Genomic DNA, 20,707 nt, shown 5'->3' with positions numbered 1-20,707 from the left:
TGCAGTAAATATCTTGTTTAGCACAAGTCATTTTTATTTTTCCTTTCTTAAGTTATGAACAAGCACAGCTTTTGTAATTCTACATCAAGTTTACACACATGGGTCAGAAACGACCCGCATGCATTTACTACAGTGTTTGGTGGGAACTGTGAATTGTGCTTGTCAGACATTTCACAGCTCAGCACACCGCCCTTTGCCCATCTAATACATGGAAGTAATTTTTTTCAATTGTTCTAACATTACCTTAGAGAAAAATTGATTGTTTAGGTTACCTTGAGAGTGAGTAGATTACTTGTCAGAAAGTTACAAGTAATTACTATTAGCTACCTAGCTGTTGACACATTCTACTTTAGTTAGCTAATTTTATTGTAGTCGGCTTGGCTAACTACATAGTAAATAAATAAATAACTGGCCCCATTCACTGCTAAAGTAATTACTTGAAACAAATTTATTATTATAGTATTAGACATTTAAATCACACTTGGATGACCCATGTGTAATAATATAAAGTATTTTTGTTCATAAAGTAGGAAAATTAATGATTTTGTGGTAATTAAAAACAAGATATTTAAAGAATACTTGGAATATTCAATCATAAAATAAATTGATTTCAAAAGATGGAGCAAAGAAAAACTCAGTCAGCATGAAATAACCTGGAAAATGAATGCGGGTCATTTTTGACCCATGTTGTGCATTAGAAGGGGTGTGCATATGTTTTGCATCAAAGGGTTAATCACCTTGAGCGACACAGCAAAATGGCAGCCAATCGCTTTGTCACTGTAAGTGAGGCAGAATTAGATATTATGAAAGAAAATGCTGTTCCTAAAAGCACTAAAGATGCTACAAAGTTTAGTCTGAAACAATTCAAAGTTAAGGTTGAATTGTGATTTATTTAGTTCATTTCAAAACCAAGTATTTAAATTTGCTTGCCACATTTGAAGATTGAAAATGAGTTTTTAATAGGGTTTTTTTTTTTTAATCCAGTGTATTTTATACTAAAACAATTCTTAGTGAATATTGGTGAATAATAATCTCAACTTCGTCTGTTACTATTCGCTGATATTCACTTAGCCTTCAGTGAATAATTGTGAATTAATAATGATGGAAGCCATGACCAGTCTGCATGTCTGAGTATTTTCATTGATTTAGAAAAATGAAATGTCTAATACTTGAAGTTAAATCAGCTGTAATAAATGTTCAAGGTTTTCATTATTTAAAAATGTATCTTCAGTTAATATAAGAAAAGTCCAGAGGCCTGTTTTCATGATTCCACAGCAAAATGCATGTTTTGATTTAAGGGTTAGAAGTTGAGACAAATGTGAAGTTAATTTGGGGTGTGTATGTATGTGTGTAGGGTTCACGGGAACAGCTGGCAATTGCAGAGTTTGCTCGTTCGTTGCTCGTCATCCCTAAAACGTTGGCAGTAAACGCAGCGCAGGATTCCACTGATCTGGTGGCCAAACTGAGAGCTTTTCACAATGAAGCACAGGTCAACCCTGAACGCAAAAACCTCAAGTGGTGAGTTACGCAACATGAAGGAGGTCATGGACCCATCACTCTTCAGTGGGTTTTTTTTTTTTTTTTTTTCTTCCCCAAGTTGTAATACAACAAGTGTTTTGAATCCATTTAGTTCTTTGGATATTATTGTATCTGAACACTTGGATCTATTTATAAGTGACTCTTTGAATCCATTTCTGTTTGATTCATTGAGCATTGTATTTTAATGTTTGGTTCTATTTATGCGGCTCTCTAGAATACTCAAGGAATCAAATAGACTGAGAGGCATATAAATAGATGCAGATAGTCAAGTATGAAAGTTGTTGGATGCTTTTAAATTTATTTCTGAGAACCTCTGAATATAATGGACTATTTGGCTATATTTTCATGTGCCTCTTTGAATCTATTCAAAAGGATCAGTACAAAGAATTGCCTATAAGAATGGATTCAAATGGTTAAATATGAAATTACTTTAAATACAAACATTTTGTGTATTAGACAGCATTTATTACTTAGAAATCTCATCTCGTTATCTGTAGCCGCTTTATCCTGTTCTACAAGGTCGCAGGCAAGCTGGAGCCTATCCCAGCTGACTACGGGCAAAAGGCGGGGTACACCCTGGACAAGTCGCCAGGTTATCGCAGGGCTGACACATAGACACAGACAACCATTCACACTCACATTCACACCTACGGTCAATTTAGAGTCACCAGTTAACCTAACCTGCATGTCTTTGGACTGTGGGGGAAACCGGAGCACCCGGAGGAAACCCACGCGGACACGGGGAGAACATGCAAACTCCACACAGAAAGGCCCTCGCCGGCCACGGGGCTCGAACCCGGACCTTCTTGCTGTGAGATAACAGCGCTAACCACTACACCACCGTGCCGCCCCCACTTAGAAATCAAATTTCTATTTGTTTGAATATGATTGACAATTTGAATCTGCAGCTCTTTGACACTTTGAAACATTTTCAAATAATCAGACTAATAAATTGAGTTTACTCAGAGTTAAATGTAACCCTACAATTATTCATAATCAAATATAAACCTATGTTTTTGATTCTATTTATATATGACTCTTCAGTTGGCTCTTTGAATCCATGATCCTTTGAATATAACTGAAAAGGAAAGGTTTTAATCTGTTCAATGAATCAAATAGCTTCAGAGGGTCAATTCAAAGTGTGAATCAATAACTCCAAATATTTTAAATAGGACAGTCTCATAGTCGGAGAAATAGATAGTGAATAAATGTATTCAACTAATCTAATACAAAAATAGTGCATCAGTTTCAGGTTTGGCCTTTTGAATATATTTAAAGGATCCAAAATGGGTGGATTCAAAGAGTTGAATATAAAATGGATCCAAATATTTAAATGATAATCAAATCAAATAAACCTTTTGCTTTAAAAAAAAAAGTGTAGGATTTGAGCATTTTGGATTTGTTTATTTCCAGCTCTTTTAAGCGTTCCGATCAAAACTACCATTCAAATTAAATACTAATGGTTTCAAAGGGTGTGGGGTGGGTTTCTTTTTTCTTTTTAAATTGAGTCAATTTTTCTACTTGACTTCAAATCTTTAACATGTGTAACTTGCATCTTAACATTTAAACACATTGATTGGTTAACCTCAGTTAGAGGGAGTGATTCTTACACATTTGGACATTTGTAGGCAAAACAAGCTGAATGGGTTGATAATTTATCATTTTATAGAGTTTAAGATGCAAAAATGAGCCAACAGCATTAATAGGTACCAGCCTGTCATTGAAATGTGCGCGCGCGCATGTTTTATCCTTGTTTGGACTGAGACAGGTTTTGGATGCCTCTATGCATAATGACGTGTTTTGGAAAACACTTCTGCAATGTGAACACTAAACAGAACCCTGTATTTGTGTGTGCAGGATCGGTTTAGATCTGGTGAATGGTAAGCCGAGAGATAACAAGCAGGCGGGTGTGTATGAGCCCACTATGGTCAAAACGAAGAGTCTGAAATTTGCCACCGAAGCAGCAATTACCATTCTGCGCATTGACGACCTCATCAAACTCTTCCCTGAGCCTAAAGAGGGTGGCCCTTCATACCAGGATGCTGTCCAGTCAGGCTGTCTGGAGGGGTAAAGCCCTGCCCCCTCTGTATTTATTAACATCCAGTTATGTTGTAGCTTAGCTCTTGCACTTAGCTTGTCTTTGGTTTTGCTACTGCAGCAACACAGCTTGCTGATTAAATGTGTAATTCACTTTCTCTGACATGTTCATGGAAATAAACAGAAAATGGTTGTGTATGACTGGTTGGTCTGCAATTCATTTTTTCTCAAACAGAAGCTATATAGCAAGATGTATTTATTAAAAAAAATAAAGACAAGTATTTTACTGGGAAATACACCACTTGTATTTTTCATACAAGATGCATCTGGGACATGGAGAACCAAAACCATGATATAAATCTCTCACTTGTGAGGAAATTGATGAATTGTCTTGATAAATGTGGGTACTTTTTCGTGAATGTGTCTATATAAGACTTGCACGTTGGCTTGAAGATGGGAAGTTTATCTTCTCGTACTGAAAAGCTTGTATTTTTCCTATGAGTTACATCCTGGACCTGAGTGACACATTTCCTGATATTTCACTCTGATGACATCACTCCCAATATTTTGCTGAGTAGATGTGTTGTCAATGGTGAACTGCTTCAAAATTAAAAAAAAAAAAATTAACTTGATTTTTTTTGTGTGTGTGGATCTTTATTATATTCAAAGAACATTTGCACCATTTGGTGCAAAGAAACTTTGTATCGTGTTTTTAAATATTTTCACTCGTTCACTTTGTTCACCACTCAAACTAAATATCTTTTGTGTAATATTCCCTCTCACTTTCATGTATAAAAAAAAATTATGTACCACCTAAAAGTGGTGCTCCTGATGAGTGTATGAGCAAAATATTTGCAAGGGTATAAAATCAACCTGAATAGAAGATTATAGTATATGAACCATCGACTTGTGTAGTGTGTTTCACATCAGTAAATTGATGGATTGTCTTGTGATTATGATACCAAGAATGAGACGTATCACAGTTGTGAATACATATTTATTCCTTCCTTTGACACCGCATGCCATGCACCAGAAACATCACTATATTTATTATGGTGTAACTGTTGGGTGCCTGGTGGACAGCAGTGAACCAGTGCTTTCACTTTTTATATCGTTATCTCGTTACAATCGAATAGTAAACTTGATATGGCACAGTTGTCTGGTTATGTCTGTCACATCCATGTGCTTTGAAGCTTGCAGTGTGCGCACAGCACCATGAGAACTAATTACCATGCACCTGTTCCTGATCAGAGCGCAATCACAACATATGCATACAGTGGTGCTTGAAAGTTTGTGAACCCTTTAGAATTTTATACATTTCTGCATAAATATGACCTAAAACATCAGATTTTCACACAAGTCCTAAAAGTAGATAAAGAGAACCCAGTTAAATGAGAAAAATATTATACTTGGTAATTTATTTATTGAGGAAAATGATCCAATATTACATATCTGTGAGTGGCAAAAGTATGTGAACCTTTGCTTTCAGTATCTGGTGTGACCCCCTTGTGCAGCAATAACTACAACTAAACGTTTCCGGTAACTGTTGATCAGTCCTGCACACCGGCTTGGAGGAATTTTAGCCCATTCCTCCGTACAGAACAGCTTCAACTCTGGGATGTTGGTGGGTTTCCTCACATGAACTGCTCGCTTCAGGTCCTTCCACAAAATTTTGATTGGATTAAGGTCAGGACTTTGACTTGGTCATTCCAAAACATTAACTTTTTATTCTTCTTTAACCATTCTTTGATAGAGCAACTTGTTTGTTTAGGGTCGTTGTCTTGCTGTATGACCCACCTTCTCTTGAGATTCAGTTCATGGACAGATGTCCTGACATTTTCTTTTAGAATTCACTGGTATAATTCAGAATTCATTGTTCCATCAATGATGGCAAACTGTCCTGGCCCAGATGCAGCAAAACAGGCCCAAACCATGATACTACTTCTGTGCTTGCTTTGTGGATCCATGGTGTGGTGTTGAGCGATGTTGCTGACGGCGTCACGGCGGCGGTGCTGGAGATGTGGGACTCGTTTTCGTGCGCCTTTTGGTGGGACTGTGGCTGCTACACCACGGGAATTACATCCTGACCCCTACTCGGTGGACTTTTTTCTTTTTATTTATTTTATTTTTTTTCTTTGTCTATAATTGTAAAGCGTCCTTAGGTTTCTTGAAAGGCGCTATATAAATTTAACTTATTATTATTACTACCACCACAATGTGTCACAGATGGGATAAGGTTCTTATGCTGGAATGCATAAGAACGTCATCTGTTCCTTTCTCCAAACATAAGGCTTCTCATTTAAACCAAAAAGTTCTATTTTGGTCTCATCTGTCCACAAAACATTTTTCCAATAGCCTTCTGGCTTGTCCACGTGATCTTTGCTGCTCGTCTGCAGTTTGCTAATGTTCTTTTTGGAGAGCAGTGCCTTTCTCTTTGCAGCCCTGCCATACACACCATTGTTGTTCAGTGTTCTCCTGATGGTGGACTCATGAACATTAACATTAGCCAATGTGAGAGAGGCCTTCAGTTGCTTAGAAGTTACCCTGGGGTCCTTTGTGACCTCGCTGACTATTACACGCCTTGCTCTTGGAGTGATCTTTGTTGGTCGACCACTCCGGGGGGGGGGGGGGGGGGGGGGGTAATGGTCTTGAATTTCCTCCATTTGTACACAATCTGTCTGACTGTGGATTGGTGGAGTCCAAACTCTTTAGAGATGGTTTTGTAACCTTTTCCAGCCTGATGAGCATCAACAACGCTTTTTCTGAGGTCCTCAGAAATCTCCTTTGTTCGTGCCATGATACACTTCCACAAACATGTGTTGTGAAGATCAGACTTTGATAGATCCCTGTTCTTTAAATAAAACAGGGTGCCCACTCACACCTGATTGTCATCCCATTGATTGAAAACACCTGACTCTAATTTCACCTTCAAATTAACTGCTAATCCAAAAGGTTCACATACTTTTGCCACTCACAGATATGTAATATTGGATCATTTTCCTCAATAAATAAATTACCAAGTATAATATTTTTGTTTCATTTGTTTAACTGGGTTCTCTTTATCTACTTTTAGGACTTGTGTGAAAATCTGATGTTGTTTTAAGTCATATTTATGCAGAAATATAGAAAATTCTAAAGGGTTCACAAACTTTCAAGCACCACTATATAAGGACACTCAGAGTAACACACAGACTTTGAAGTATACACTCTGTACCCTGTGTCTGATGTTATCAAACTTTATATGGCTTTTCTGGTTTTGACCCTGTTTGTGCTATTGTACTTTGAGTATAGTATTATGTTCGATGTCCTGTCTGTGCCTCGCTCAACCACTGCCTGTTTTTCGACTCTGCCTTTGTCTCCACTTTGGATCTGTTTGCTTGTGTGATTTCAATAAATCCCTTCAAGCACTTGTCGGTCTGTCACTCTTACTTGGCACAAACTGTCAATTGTCCAACAAGCTTGTGGACTAATAAAACTGTTTTAACTAGTTTTATATGAAACTTTTGTGAATATTTTCCATAAAACGTGTTAGTAAATAATCCCAGGTTATTTTTTTAAAAGCAAATTAAAAATAAGTACTGGATGTATCTTATGTAAATAAAGATACAAATTTTGTTGACCGGTGGCCAAGTGTCTGAGATGCATTGCCTTGCCTTTATAATCGGGTTTCCTGTGGTGGTACACGTCCAGACATCGTACAATTGCCAGAAAGCCATCAAAAATCAGGTTGATTTATTACTATGTTATCTTAAGTATGGAGCTCTGCTAAAATGCAATAGTTGTGCATACCAATTACATTACACAACACAAAAGCACCATTTTTTTGCCATATTCTAGAATTAAAATCTTATTTAGCACCATTTCAAGATACATTTACAGTAGTTATTGTTAACAAAATATTACCACCAGTGTTCTGTTTAAAAGGATGCATCCTATGTTTGCAGCATTTTTGACCTAGGAGCAAAAAAAAATATTCCATCTGAAAGATGGTGTCCTAAGGTGCATCTTTAGAGAAGGCAATTCTGTAATTTTTTTCACCAGCTAGGGGGATCTGAAATTAAAAGGGGAAAGGCCAAACTGTTGCTTCTGTACAACGTGGTTATATTATTGTGAACAGTGATAAATGTTAATTTTTATTACCTTACTGTTTAAATATTTTGTTCCTAAATGGAATACAAATAGGGGCGGCACGGTGGTGTAGTGGTTAGCACTGTCGCCTCACAGCAAGAAGGTCCTGGGTTCGAGCCCAGCGACTGACGAGGCCCTTTCTGTGTGGAGTTTGCATGTTCTCCCCGCGTCTGCATGGGTTTCCTCCGGGTGCTCTGGTTTCCCCGACAGTCCAAAGACAGGCAGGTTGTTTGTCTCTGTGTGTCAGCCCTGCGATGACCTGGCGACTTGTCCAGGGTGTACCCCGCCTCTCACCCATAGTCAGCTGGGATAGGCTCCAGTTTGCCTGCGACGCTGTACAGGATAAGTGGTTACGGATAATGGATGGATGGAATACAAATAATCAGAAGTGTGACATTAGCACCAAAAATATTAACTGGTCTTCCTTTTTGAACAGGAAGTAGATCTGATGCATGTTGTGTTCAAAATGACATGTCCAACACTGAAGAATCAAGTTGTGTAAATCCCATCAGTCCACTATCGTGTGGCCATGTCCCAAATCACTGATTCTGAAACCACTGTCCCTGTATTTGTGTGCTCCATAGGGTTGATTATTCTCTTGAATTTTTTTTTAAATGTTTGCAGTGTCTCTTTACCCCAAGTGTAGTCAAGCTGACCTAGTGTCTGAAGTTTGCTTCTTTAGTGTAGCACTGAAGCTAGGATGGTAATATAGCTAACAAGGAAACTACCAAGTCTATCTCAACCACAAATTATACACACACACATTTTATATATATATATATATATATCTATCTCATCTCATCTCATTATCTCTAGCCGCTTTATCCTCCTACAGGGTCACAGGCAAGCTGGAGCCTATCCCAGCTGACTACGGGCGAAAGGCGGGGTACACCCTGGACAAGTCGCCAGGTCATCACAGGGCTGACACATAGACACGGACAACCATTCACACTCACATTCACACCTACGGTCAATTTAGAGTCACCAGTTAACCTAACCTGCATGTCTTTGGACTGTGGGGGAAACCGGAGCACCCGGAGGAAACCCACGGGGAGAACATGCAAACTCCACACAGAAAGGCCCTCGCCGGCCCCGGGGCTCGAACCCAGGACCTTCTTGCTGTGAGGCGACAGCACTAACCACTACACCACCGTGCCGCCCATATATATATATATATATATATATATATATATATATCTCCTCTGATGTCACTGTGGTTTGATGCAGGGCTACTTCCTGTCCTCTATAAACATGAGCTTATGGCTGAAGGCACCATGTTAGTACTATTTTGCACAACAACCTGAGGCAGAAATGTTTGAATTCAGAAATTATATCTTCCTAATATGCACCCTTTGTTCCGCCTTTTAACCCTCTATGGTACGCATTATGATCTCAATGGGTAAAAAAAAAGAAATTTGTAATGTTGCCTGAAGGGAACACCGTACCATAGGGGGTTAAAGCCTCTAACCCTACATATGCACTAACAAGTGACAAATTGGATTGGCAGATTAGCAAACCAAGCAAACTGGATGAGGGATATGCAGTCACCAGAGGCACCAATGATCTCTACTACTTCATTCCTATGGCACAGGATTAGATGAAACCACAGTTATACATTTTTCTTCCATTTTTGCATCAAACAGTAAATGGGAACTAATTGTAGGTAGGACTTGAAGAAACGCCAGATCACATGCACCATAGGACTGGAATCATTTGGTTTTGTTGTTTTACTGCCGCATACCCAATTTGCATAAAGTGGAGAAAATCTAATATCAGATGCTGCTGTGGTGCCATTGTAGTGACATACCGTAAATACAATGACATAAATACAAGATAACTTTATGACATTTTGAGCATGTATATGAAGGTTGGGCTATGAATTTTACTAAAAAAAAAAAATTGTGATAGTTTGGAATTTGAACTACAGGTGCTGCTAAAGAAGCAAATTCAGACCTATGGCTGATGGAATGCATTTGGGATAAAGTGGAATATTGCATAAATTCTATTTTTTCCACCTAGATTAAATTTTGGCACTTGAGACATTACAAGTGTCTCTTGAAGGATGTCTTAGTCTGAAGTGCATTGCTCAGCATCTCCGTGAATCCAAAGGCAAATCTGGGCAAGCTTCACTGGTGTGATTCTCACCGCTACGTTATAGTCTCGGTGTGTGCCATTCCCATCCTTCACGGCCCTGTGTCCTGAAAACACGCCGATCACTTTCCTCCTCCACTTCCCCTTAGCCTTTGTAGGTGTCCTACGGAGTCTCACATACACTCCTGCACCACTCGAGCCTCTCTGTGCATCACAGTGCTGGTACATCAGATCGTAGGACTCCTGCATCACTGAGCAAAACCTGTACACCATCTTCCCTGCATGATCATCATCAAAACCAGAGAAGTGGATCCGTGTGGCATGTGAGACCACGCCCAAGTCCATGTGCTTCACCCGGAGACTACGCTTCAGCTCCAGGAGGGCATAGTCATAATCGAGCGTCATCTCGTTACCCACGTCATTCATCCAGCCTTTTGGTATGTACGTTTGCTTGACACGTGTCCAACGTAAAGATGGCTGCCTGGAATTTTCAAAGGTTTTCCATTTTCTCTGATTCTTCCTCTTCTTTCCTTTTCTTTTCTTCAGTTTCCTCTTGCTTTTTCCCTCCATTTTGTTTCTTCTCCTCCCAGTATTTTTCCGTAGCATCATTGCACCCACTCGCAGCCTCTTTAACCCCCTTTGGTATCCATGACCATCATGAACACAGTGTGCTGCTGTCAGCACGTGTTTGGGCGATACTAAAATCCCAGAGCATCCCATCGAAAGCTTCACAGATGCCGAGAATGGAAAGTTGGTTATGAAGTGTTTGTCCGCAATCACAAAGCGCCCGTCTGTGCCATACACCTGCCGTTTCCTGCGTGAACGAATGGGAAGAGAAGAGGATGAGGTGTTCCTCATATCCTGCAACTCCACCTCTGTCAGAGTTCGAGTTCCATTCTCATAAAACGTCTCGTAGGCAAGGAGATGCTCCAGTTCTGTGGTTCCAGGTTCTGGAAGGTTCCTCTGGCACTCAATCCCACACATTGTGTCCAGTTCTCCAGAATCTCGGTCACTGAATCTGGGGCTTGGAAGTCGTACCGTGCTCCTGTCAATGAGTAGAGGCACATTGTCATGCCAGCTGTGGAGTTCCTTATTTAATGCAAATGAAAATGGAACCAAGAGAGTGATGGTGAGCAGGAATGAAAGAGGCAGATGAAACATTGTTCTTCCTCAACCTGAAAGAGAAAGAGAGAAGTCATTAGAAGAGCACAAAGCATGAGCTCCACCTGACAAAAACAAGTACTTTCCATGATTAAAATCAGGTTATTGAGCATAAGAGGCAGGGTTCCACCACAGGACACTGCTGAAGAACTCTCTAAAGAACTTTAGAAATCAGAGCCAGTTTCTGTAGGTCCAGAAACCATGGAGGGTGGAGTTCAGTGTATTGAAAGTTGGTCAAACTCAAACATCAGTGAAAGGCCAATGGTCTCCTAGTGCCATTTAAAATAAATAAATAAATAAATAAATAAGAGTATTTGTCCAAAACATTTTGAATATCACTGTTGTTTAACTGCTGCTTTTTGTATAAAAAAAAAGACAGCAGCGTCAGCATCATAATTGTGCGGCATTTAAAACAATAAGAGCACAGATGTGAGCCTCCTCCATGTTCAGGCTGCACCGCTCCCCTGCTTCCCTGCACACTGTGTACTCATGTAGCTGTCTTGACCAACCCAGGCTGTGTGCTGTCTAGCCTGGTCATGATGACTAAGTGTTGAGGCCTGGTCCCACAATACCAATAACTATAATGATAATTATAAATAAATCAGTCCCCTGCAGTTTGTGGTTGGTGGTCACACCAGACCGATAACGATACCTACCGTATAGCCCAGGCCTGGGTTTATCAGCATCAGTGAGATTGCTTCTGGAGTGATTTTTCCAGGCCTGGATCTGAGCCAATAAAACATCTGATCAATCAGGCAATTGTTTACATGTGACGTTGTCTGAGCACGTGCTATCCCGGGCATCTTTGTATATCCTTGTTGCATCAAAGAAGAGAAGCTGCCCATCATGATGGAAGAAGGGCTTAGTGTCTTCACCCCCCCAGCCCCTGCAGCACCAACATCTGCCTTCATGAGCATGATGAATCCTTGACCATGCATGCTAAACATCACGACAACAATGGAGAGATGTGAACATGAACACTAACCATTACCACTGAAACCATTTAATTCAGATTCTTATTGTTACCAGTAAAATATTATGACTACACACACACACACACACACACACACGTTATTCTGATACTATATAGCGGACGCTTGTGCATTGGAATTATCTTAATGTTGTCTCATCTCATCTCATCTCATTATCTCTAGCCGCTTTATCCTTCTACAGGGTCGCAGGCAAGCTGGAGCCTATCCCAGCTGACTACGGACGAAAGGCGGGGTACACCCTGGACAAGTCGCCAGGTCATCACAGGGCTGACACATAGACACAGACAACCATTCACACTCACATTCACACCTACGGTCAATTTAGAGTCACCAGTTAACCTAACCCGCATGTCTTTGGACTGTGGGGGAAACCGGAGCACCCGGAGGAAACCCATGCGGACACGGGGAGAACATGCAAACTCCGCACAGAAAGACCCTCGCCGGCCCCGGGGCTCGAACCCAGGACCTTCTTGCTGTGAGGCGACAGCGCTAACCACTACACCACCGTGCCGCCCCCTTAATGTTGTCATCAAACAAAAAAATAAATACTTACCTGAGCAATAAAGCTAATCTTTCCTTGGTGCTGAGTGGTCTTCTGTATGTGGTGGTTTGTTTTGTCAAATCTCCTTCCACCAAGTGGAGAATCTACATAAACTGCACCTCAGACATTTGGAAGTATTTGAAAAACTTGTCTTCATGGGAAGACAATTCCCAAACAAAACAGTGGAATTCTCCTAGCTTCTCTCTGTGCTGCAGGATTTCATGCACCCAGAGTCTCATTTTCTTCTTTTGGATTTGCCTTCTGTGCAAAATGAAAGCAGCTCTTCTTTGCAGTCAGCCATTGTGTGCTGCTGAGTGCACTGGGTGTGCACACAAACAGTATACAACCGCTACATTTTCCCGTGAAAACCAACAACCACATTTTTATTTACCTGAGTGCAGGGCCAACCAATATTATAGTTGGGATTATAGCTGTGGTGACTGCTCCAGACTGGAACTAAATTCAAACATACAATGCTCAGCGTAAATGAGTGCACCCCCTTTGAAAAGTAACATTTTAAAAAATCTCAATGAACACAATTTCCAAAATGTTGACAAGACAAAGTTTAATATAACATCTGTTTAACGTATAACGTTAAAGTAAGGTTAATAATATAACTTAGATTACACATTTTTTCAGTTTTACTCAAATTAGGGTGGTGCAAAAATGAGTACACCCCACAACAAAAACTACTACATCTAGTACTTTGTATGGCCTCCATGATTTTTAATGACAGCACCAAGTCTTCTAGACATGAGTGAACAAGTTGGTGACATCTTGCAACATCAATCTTTTTCCATTCAGCAATGACCTCTTTTAGTGACTGGATGCTGGATGGAGAGTGATGCTCAACTTGTCTCTTCAGAATTCCCCATAGGTGTTCGATTGGGTTCAGATCAGGAGACATACTTGGCCAGTGAATCACTTTCACCCTGTTCTTCTTCAGAAATCCAACAGTGGCCTTAGATGTGTGTTTAGTCATGTTGGAAAAGTGCACAACGACCAAGGGCACGGAGTGATGGTAGCATCTTCTCTTTTGGTATAGAACAATACATCTGTGAATTCATGATGCCATCAATGAAATGCAGCTCCCCGACACCAGCAGCACTCATGCAGCCCCACATAAGCACACTGCCACCATCATGTTTCACTGTAGGCACCAGGCATTTTTCTTTGTATTCCTCACCTTTGCGACACCATACAGTTTTGAAGCCATCAGTTCCAAAAACATTTACCGTATCTTGGTCTCATCACTCCAATGTATAGAGTCCCAGTAGTCTTCATCTTTGTCAGCATGGGCCCTGGCAAACTCTAGGCAGGCTTTTTTTGTGCCTGGGTTTTAGGAGAGGCTTCTTTCGTGGACGGCATCCATGCATGCCATTCCTCTGCAGTGTACGCCGTATTGTGTCACAGGAAATAGTCACCCCAGTTTGGCTTTCTATTTCTTTAGATAACTGCAGTGAACTTGCATGCCGAGTTTCTTCAACCCTTCTCATCAGAAGATGCTCCTGTCAAGGTGTTAACTTTCGTGGACAACCTGGACATCTCTGTGAGATGATTGCAGTTCCATCTTTCTTAAATTTTTGTACCACTTTTGCTACAGTATTCTGACTGATAAGTAAAGCTTTGCTGATCTTCTTGTTGCCTTCACCTTTGTGGTGTAAAGAAATTATTTTTTGGGGGGAATTCTGAAGAGACAAGTTGAGCATCACTCTCCATCCAGCATCCAGTCACTAAAAGAGGTCATTGCTGAAGAATGGAAAAAGATTGATGTTGCAAAATGTCGGCAACTTGTTCATTCCATGCCTAGAAGCCTTGATGCTGTCATTAAAAATCATGGCGGCCGTACAAAGTACTAGATGTAGTAGTTTTTGTTGTGGGGTGTACTCATTTTTGCACCACCCTAATTTGAGTAAAACTGAAAAAATGTGTAATCCAAGTTATATTATTAACCTTACTTTCACATTATAAGTTAAACAGATGTTATATTAAACTTTGTCTTGTCAACATCTTGGAAATTGTTTGTGTTCATTGAGATATTTTATAAAATGTTACTTTTCAAAGGGGGTGTAGGGGAGAGTGGGGTAAGATGAGCCACTTTTTACATTTTTCATCATAACTACATGTTAAAGCCATTTTTGCTTCCAGTCTACACACCATACCAAATTTCAAAGTGTACTGTTACTATCTGAGCAAAACATAATTGATAAGCTCTTATGGTTAGAGTGATATTACCTCTTGAAAAAAAAAATGTCAAGTGGCTCAACTTACCCCATGCACGGGGTAAGATGAGCCACTGTGTGGGGTAAATTGAGCCAACACAAAACATGTTAGGTTAACAAAGTAAACAACTTTTATTATTAGAAATGCAATCAATGAATCAAGTCAAGTCAATCAAGTGGGGGATAGGGCCGTTGCATAGAGAAGGGGAGATGAAGAGAGAGGTGATAGAACGAGATGGGATAGGGAGGGATAGATAGATGGATAGAGAGAGATATATGCGTAGATAGATAGAAAGAGGGATGGTTAGAGAGGGAATGAGAGATATACTATATTATAGAAATTACTAAAACAGTAGAACAGTGCCAAAAGAATCTTATTTCTTTCAGTAGGTTAAAACATTGCTAAAACATGCAGCAATCATTCCATCAATCATTCAATCATTTCATCATTATTCAATGTTCCAAGCGTTCAAATGGCAAGGGAACACCATTTGCCTCTCCCTCCGTGCTGTCCCCCCAACAGTAAAGGGGCGGGGCAATTTTTTCACAATATCCTGTCTTGACAGGACAGCCTTATCTTTCTCTTTGAAGACAAAGGTTGGCTTTCTTGCAGAGCCATGGCATGACCGGCTTCTTTTGAGAAATCTTGCCTCTATTTCGAAGACATCCAATTTGATTATCTGGCCAATGAAGAAATGCACTTTCTTCTTCCCCGTGTATTTTGCCACAACATAATCCCCCACATCTAACAACTGGTCTTCCTCATCTGATGTCATATATATATATATGTTGTTGTCATATATGACCAGTAAATGTGAAAACTTAAGTGTCATCCATATTGGGTAAGCTCAGCCACCAATGGGGTAAGTTGAGCCAGTGGCTCAACTTGCCCCACATCTAATGGCTCATCTTACCCCATGGCCACCATTTTGTAGAAAAATGCTAATAAAGGGGATTAGGCTAATCAAAATTATTTTTATTAGCATTCATATCATAGCTTAGAAAGCCACTAACTTAACCCTAATGTGTCTAAATATTATTCTACTTTTGTCTTCTCTAAATCATCTTCACTGTGGACAAACATGGAATTGACTTAGAAAGCACAAAAACACATTTTTATAAATATGTCCCTCACCTAGTTTGACATGTGGTGCTCCTCTCCACAAGTGTAAGTAAATGGTCCCGGCCCCCTTTGAATGTGGTCACATGGTCACATTTGTTTACTGTTTCTTAGAAACAAGGGGTGGCTCATCTTACCCCCTGGCTCATCTTACCCCACTCTCCCCTACTCATTTACGCTGAGCACTGTAGGTATGGTTATGGGCGGCACAGTGGTGTAGTGGTTAGCACTGTCATCTCACAGCAAGAAGGTCTGGGTTTGAGCCCAGTGGCCAGTGAGGGCCTTTCTGTGTGGAGTTTGCATGTTCTCCCCGTGTCTGCGTGGGTTTCTTCTGGGTGCTCCGGTTTCCCCCACAGTCCAAAGACATGCGGTTAGGTTACTTGGTGGCTCTAAATTGACTGTAGGTGTGAATGTGAGTGTGAATGGTTGTTTGTCTCTATGTGTCAGCCCTGCAATGACCTGGCGACTTGTCCAGGGTGTACCCCGCCTCTTGCCCATCGTCAGCTGGGTAGGCTCCAGCTTGCCTGCGACCCTGTATACCAGCTACAGATAATGGGTGGATGGAGGTATGGTTATAGTTGTAGTTCTAGGTATAGTTATCAGTGTTGTGGGACTGGGCCCTTTGCCATCGTGGTTTTATTTTTCTCTATTTACTTGTATTTTGTCAGCTCATTTGTATGGTTGAATTGTTTTGTTTTCCTTGGCTGTTTGCTGATAGTGTAATATTCTGTTGAAGTAACAGTGTTATTCTGTCACTTGTTCAATTGGCACTAGAACTTTCTTGTCTAGAAGTTCAGCGCTTCTTGTACATCACTCTGGCTAAGAGCGTCTGCTAAATGCCTGCAATGTAATGCAATAATTTTGCACTTAAATAACTGTGGCACGTTTGTGCCATTTTCCACAACTGTCTCAGTGTGAAAACACAGCACAGGAACTCGTCCAGGAACTGTGGGGTTCTTTAAAGTGTTCCCTAAAAGGTTATGGAATGCTAGTGGAAACACCTAAAGCCGTGTTAATCTCTGTACGTTCATGTCTGCACTCGGCTCTGTGCTGCCACGAATTATAAAGGACTTTGAATTAAAGTATGCTAGACTGGTATTCATAAGGACATGTTTCATGATGGTGCTTAACCATTTACAAAAATAGAGTAGACACCATGAGGAGCATTGTGATATCTGCATATATAATATATAGAATTATCTGCAGTCCCCATAGTGCTCAAAGCGTTCCCAGATAAAATTGACAAAAAGCAAATCTGTTTATGTTGCCATAATGCTGACTCTGCTGTTCACTAATCCAGTCTGAATTTTTTTGAACTGCATCTTATTTGCATTTATCGAAAAAGTTCATTGTGAAATCAGGAATTTGGCAGCTGTTTTTTGAAACACTAACAAGTGGATAACGAAAGGAAGAAACAAAAGTAAATAGAAGTAACCACACACATTGCAGGCAGCTGGAGTGAAGCTGGAGCTTCTCATTTCTATTAAACAATAATATTTTATTGGCATTCTTGTTAGGATGCTTTGGCGAATATCCTGTCGTGTAAGAATGATATGCATTCTAGTGTGAATTAAATACGAGGCTTACTGTGAAGTATTCACATCACACATTGGAAAAAAAAAATGTGAAGGTGATTTTTATGCCCTGAAACAGCACATAAACACACATGATATCATGTGAACAATGTGGTCCTATATACAACAATTGTGCAGAAGGAAAAACAAACCACAACTGCACTACACGTGTGAAATTTGTGTAAACAATTCTGAAAAATCACGTGTAAAATTCACGTGTAAATAACGTGATTGACGTGTTAAGTTCATGAGGTTCTCTGTAAAGCAACTTAAGAGAGCTAAAGTAAAATTGCAGCAGTTAAATATGCAATCTTGATATGTAAACAAATAAAAGTATATTATATTATATTATATTATATTATATTATATTATATTATATTATATTATGATGTGATGATATGATGTGAGATGAGATCATCATCCAACTAAAGCAGGCAAACATGAACCATATGGACTCTGCTGCTCTTCTCTTCACTTCTTCCAAACTATAACGCTGTTTTATTTCATCACTATTCTCAAATGTCTCATTTCACAAATGTCACTAATTCCCTAACTCGTGACAGAGTTATACAGCTGAATAAAACCATTAAAGACGTACCTCGGAGCTGGTTTGAAGCGCAGATGTTGGAGGAGAGAGAACGCGACACAGGAATCACTGTCAGACACGAGATTTGGAAGTGAATCGGTTCTTTGCGAATCGATTCGTAAATCACCATTTAGGAATCTGTCGCCTCATTAAAAGAGTTGCAGGATTTAACATGAAGAAATCTCGTGTATTAGTGTACAAAAACAACGACCAAGCAACACTAAATATCACACTTTCTCACCATCAGGAACAAAATCATAATCCAAGCAGTTTTTGTCCCACGTTAAAGACAGTTAATTTAAAGATTCATAATTAAAGGCTTTGTCACATACACAACATCACAGGGCAACATTATCCATCCATCCATCCATCCATTATCTTTTTATGACTCTGTGATAGCATCAGCGATTTTCTACGCTGTGGTGTGCTGGGGCTGTGGAAGTTCAGAGAGGGACAGGAAGAAACTTAATAAACTGGTCAGAAGGGCTGGCTCAGTCTTGGACTGTCCTCTGGACTCCACTGAGGTGGTGGGTGAGAGGAGGATGTTAGCCAAGCTGACCTCAATCCTGGATAACCCCTCTCACCCCCTACATGAGGCTGTGGGGGCTTTAAGCAGCTCTTTTAGTAATAGACTGCTACACCCACGGTGTAAGAAGGAGAGGTACTACAGGTCATTCATACCTACTGCTGTCAGACTGTATAACACCCACAACTTGTAATGTAGCACCAATAACCTGTTTGTCGTTTAATTTGCACTACTTCACCACTACTACCTCTGCCATCTCTCATCGATGCAATTATGTGCAATAATGTAGGCCCTAAACTATTTTTATGCATACTTGTGTGTATATATATATATATATACAGGTCCTTCTCAAAAAATTATCATATTGTGATAAAGTTCATTATTTTCTGTAATGTACTCATAAACATTAGACTTTAATATATTTTAGATTCATTACACACAACTGAAGTAGTTCAAGCCTTTTATTGTTTTAATATTGATGATTTTGGCAAAAAAGTAAAGGAAAACCAAAAATCCCTATCTCAAAAAATTAGCATATTTCATCTGACCAATAAAAAAAGTGTTTTTAATACAAAAAAAGTCAACCTTCAAATAATTATGTTCAGTTATGCACTCAATACTTGGTCGGGAATCCTTTGGCAGAAATGACTGCTTCAATGCGACGTGGTATGGAGGCGATCAGCCTGTGGCACTGCTGAGGTGTTATGGAGGCCCAGGATGCTTCGATAGCGGCCTTAAGCTCATCCACAGTGTTGGGTCTGGTGTCTCTCAACTTCCTCTTCACAATACCCCACAGATTCTCTATGGGGTTGAGGTCAGGAGAGTTGGCAGGCCAATTGAGCACAGTAATACCATGGTCAGTAAACCATTTACCAGTGGTTTTGGCACTGTGAGCAGGTGCCAGGTCGTGCTGAAAAATGAAATCTTCATCTCCATAAAGCTTTTCAGCAGATGGAAGCATGAAGTGCTCCAAAATCTCCTGATAGCTAGCTGCATTGACCCTGCCTTTGATAAAACACAGTGGACCAACACCAGCAGCTGACATAGCACCCCAGACCATCACTGACTGTGGGTACTTGACATTGGACTTCAGGCATTTTGGCATTTCCTTCTCCCCAGTCTTCCTCCAGACTCTGGCACCTTGATTTCCGAATGACATGCAAAATTTGCTTTCATCTGAAAAAAGTACTTTGGACCACTGAGCAACAGTCCAGTGCTGCTTCTCTGTAGCCCATTTCCTGCACACGCCTGTGCACGGTGGCTCTGGATGTTTCTACTCCAGACTCAGTCCACTGCTTCCACAGGTCCCCCAAGGTCTGGAATCGGTCATTCTCCACAATCTTCCTCAGGGTCCGGTCACCTCTTCTGGTTGTGCAGCGTTTTCTGCCACACTTTTTCCTTCCCACAGACGTCCCACTGAGGTGCCTTGATACAGCACTCTGGGAACAGCCTATTCGCTCAGAGATTTCTTTCTGTGTCTTACCCTCTTGCTTGAGGGTGTCAATGATGACCTTCTGGACAGCAGTCAGGTCGGCAGTCTTACCCATGATTGCGGTTTTGAGTAATGAACCAGACTGGGAGTTTTTAAAAGCCTCAGGAATCTTTTGCAGGTGTTTAGAGTTAAGTCGTTGATTCAGATGATTAGGTTAATAGCTCGTTTAGCGTACCTTTTCATGATATGCTAATTTTTTGAGATAGGAATTTTGGGTTTTCATGAGCTGTATGCCAAAATAATCAGTATTAAAACAATAAAAGACCTGAAATATTTCAGTTGGTGTGCAATGAATCTAAAATATATGAAAGTTTAATTTTTATCATTACATTATGGAAAATAATGAACTTTATCACAATATGCTAATTTTTTGAGAAGGACCTGTATATATATATATATATATATATATATATATATATATATATATATGTGTGTGTGTGTGTGTGTGTGTGTGTGTGTGTGTGTGTATATATACAGAGTCTGCCTGTAATGTGCAATTTTTCCAAGCTTCTCAATAAGGCAATTTTTCTATACTTTTTCACAGTAGATAATGCAAATAGCCCTCTGTATTTAATCCTTCATTTGTCTAATTTTTATTTCAGTTTTATTTGTTATCTGTCTGACATTTTCTTGCTACTGTAACACGTGAATTTCCTCGATGTGGGATGAATAAAGTGAATCTAATCTAATCTAATCTA

The 20,707-nt window shown here is 40.0% G+C and overlaps 2 protein-coding genes across 3 annotated transcripts in view; one reads left to right on the top strand and one right to left on the bottom strand.

The window, feature by feature from the left end:
- Positions 1 to 3,777, top strand: part of tcp1 (t-complex 1) — a 28,819-nt gene extending 25,042 nt beyond the window's left edge. The window contains exons 11-12 of the mRNA XM_060937802.1: positions 1,355 to 1,518; positions 3,397 to 3,777. Coding sequence (XP_060793785.1) covers positions 1,355 to 1,518; positions 3,397 to 3,610 — 378 coding nt within the window. The 3' untranslated portion in view covers positions 3,611 to 3,777. The remainder of the gene's footprint in view (positions 1 to 1,354; positions 1,519 to 3,396) is intronic.
- A 5,135-nt stretch (positions 3,778 to 8,912) lies between these two features.
- Positions 8,913 to 20,707, bottom strand: part of LOC132896130 (inactive serine protease 35) — a 33,169-nt gene continuing 21,374 nt past the window's right edge. The window contains exons 1-2 of one of the 2 annotated variants that reach the window (XM_060936847.1): positions 18,004 to 18,072; positions 8,913 to 10,970 (exon numbers count right to left, since the gene is read on the bottom strand). In XM_060936847.1, the coding sequence (XP_060792830.1) occupies positions 9,772 to 10,956 (1,185 nt within the window). In that variant the 5' untranslated portion in view covers positions 10,957 to 10,970; positions 18,004 to 18,072 and the 3' untranslated portion in view covers positions 8,913 to 9,771. Of the gene's footprint in view, positions 10,971 to 18,003; positions 18,073 to 20,707 lie in introns of those variants that run through there. The other variant, XM_060936848.1, reaches the window with a different exon arrangement.

This window comes from Neoarius graeffei, chromosome 13, assembly GCF_027579695.1.
Source record: "Neoarius graeffei isolate fNeoGra1 chromosome 13, fNeoGra1.pri, whole genome shotgun sequence".
NCBI classification, from domain to species: domain Eukaryota; kingdom Metazoa; phylum Chordata; class Actinopteri; order Siluriformes; family Ariidae; genus Neoarius; species Neoarius graeffei.
The sequence above is the reverse complement of the archived record's forward strand: the minus strand, read 5'-3'. Positions and strand labels throughout refer to the sequence as shown.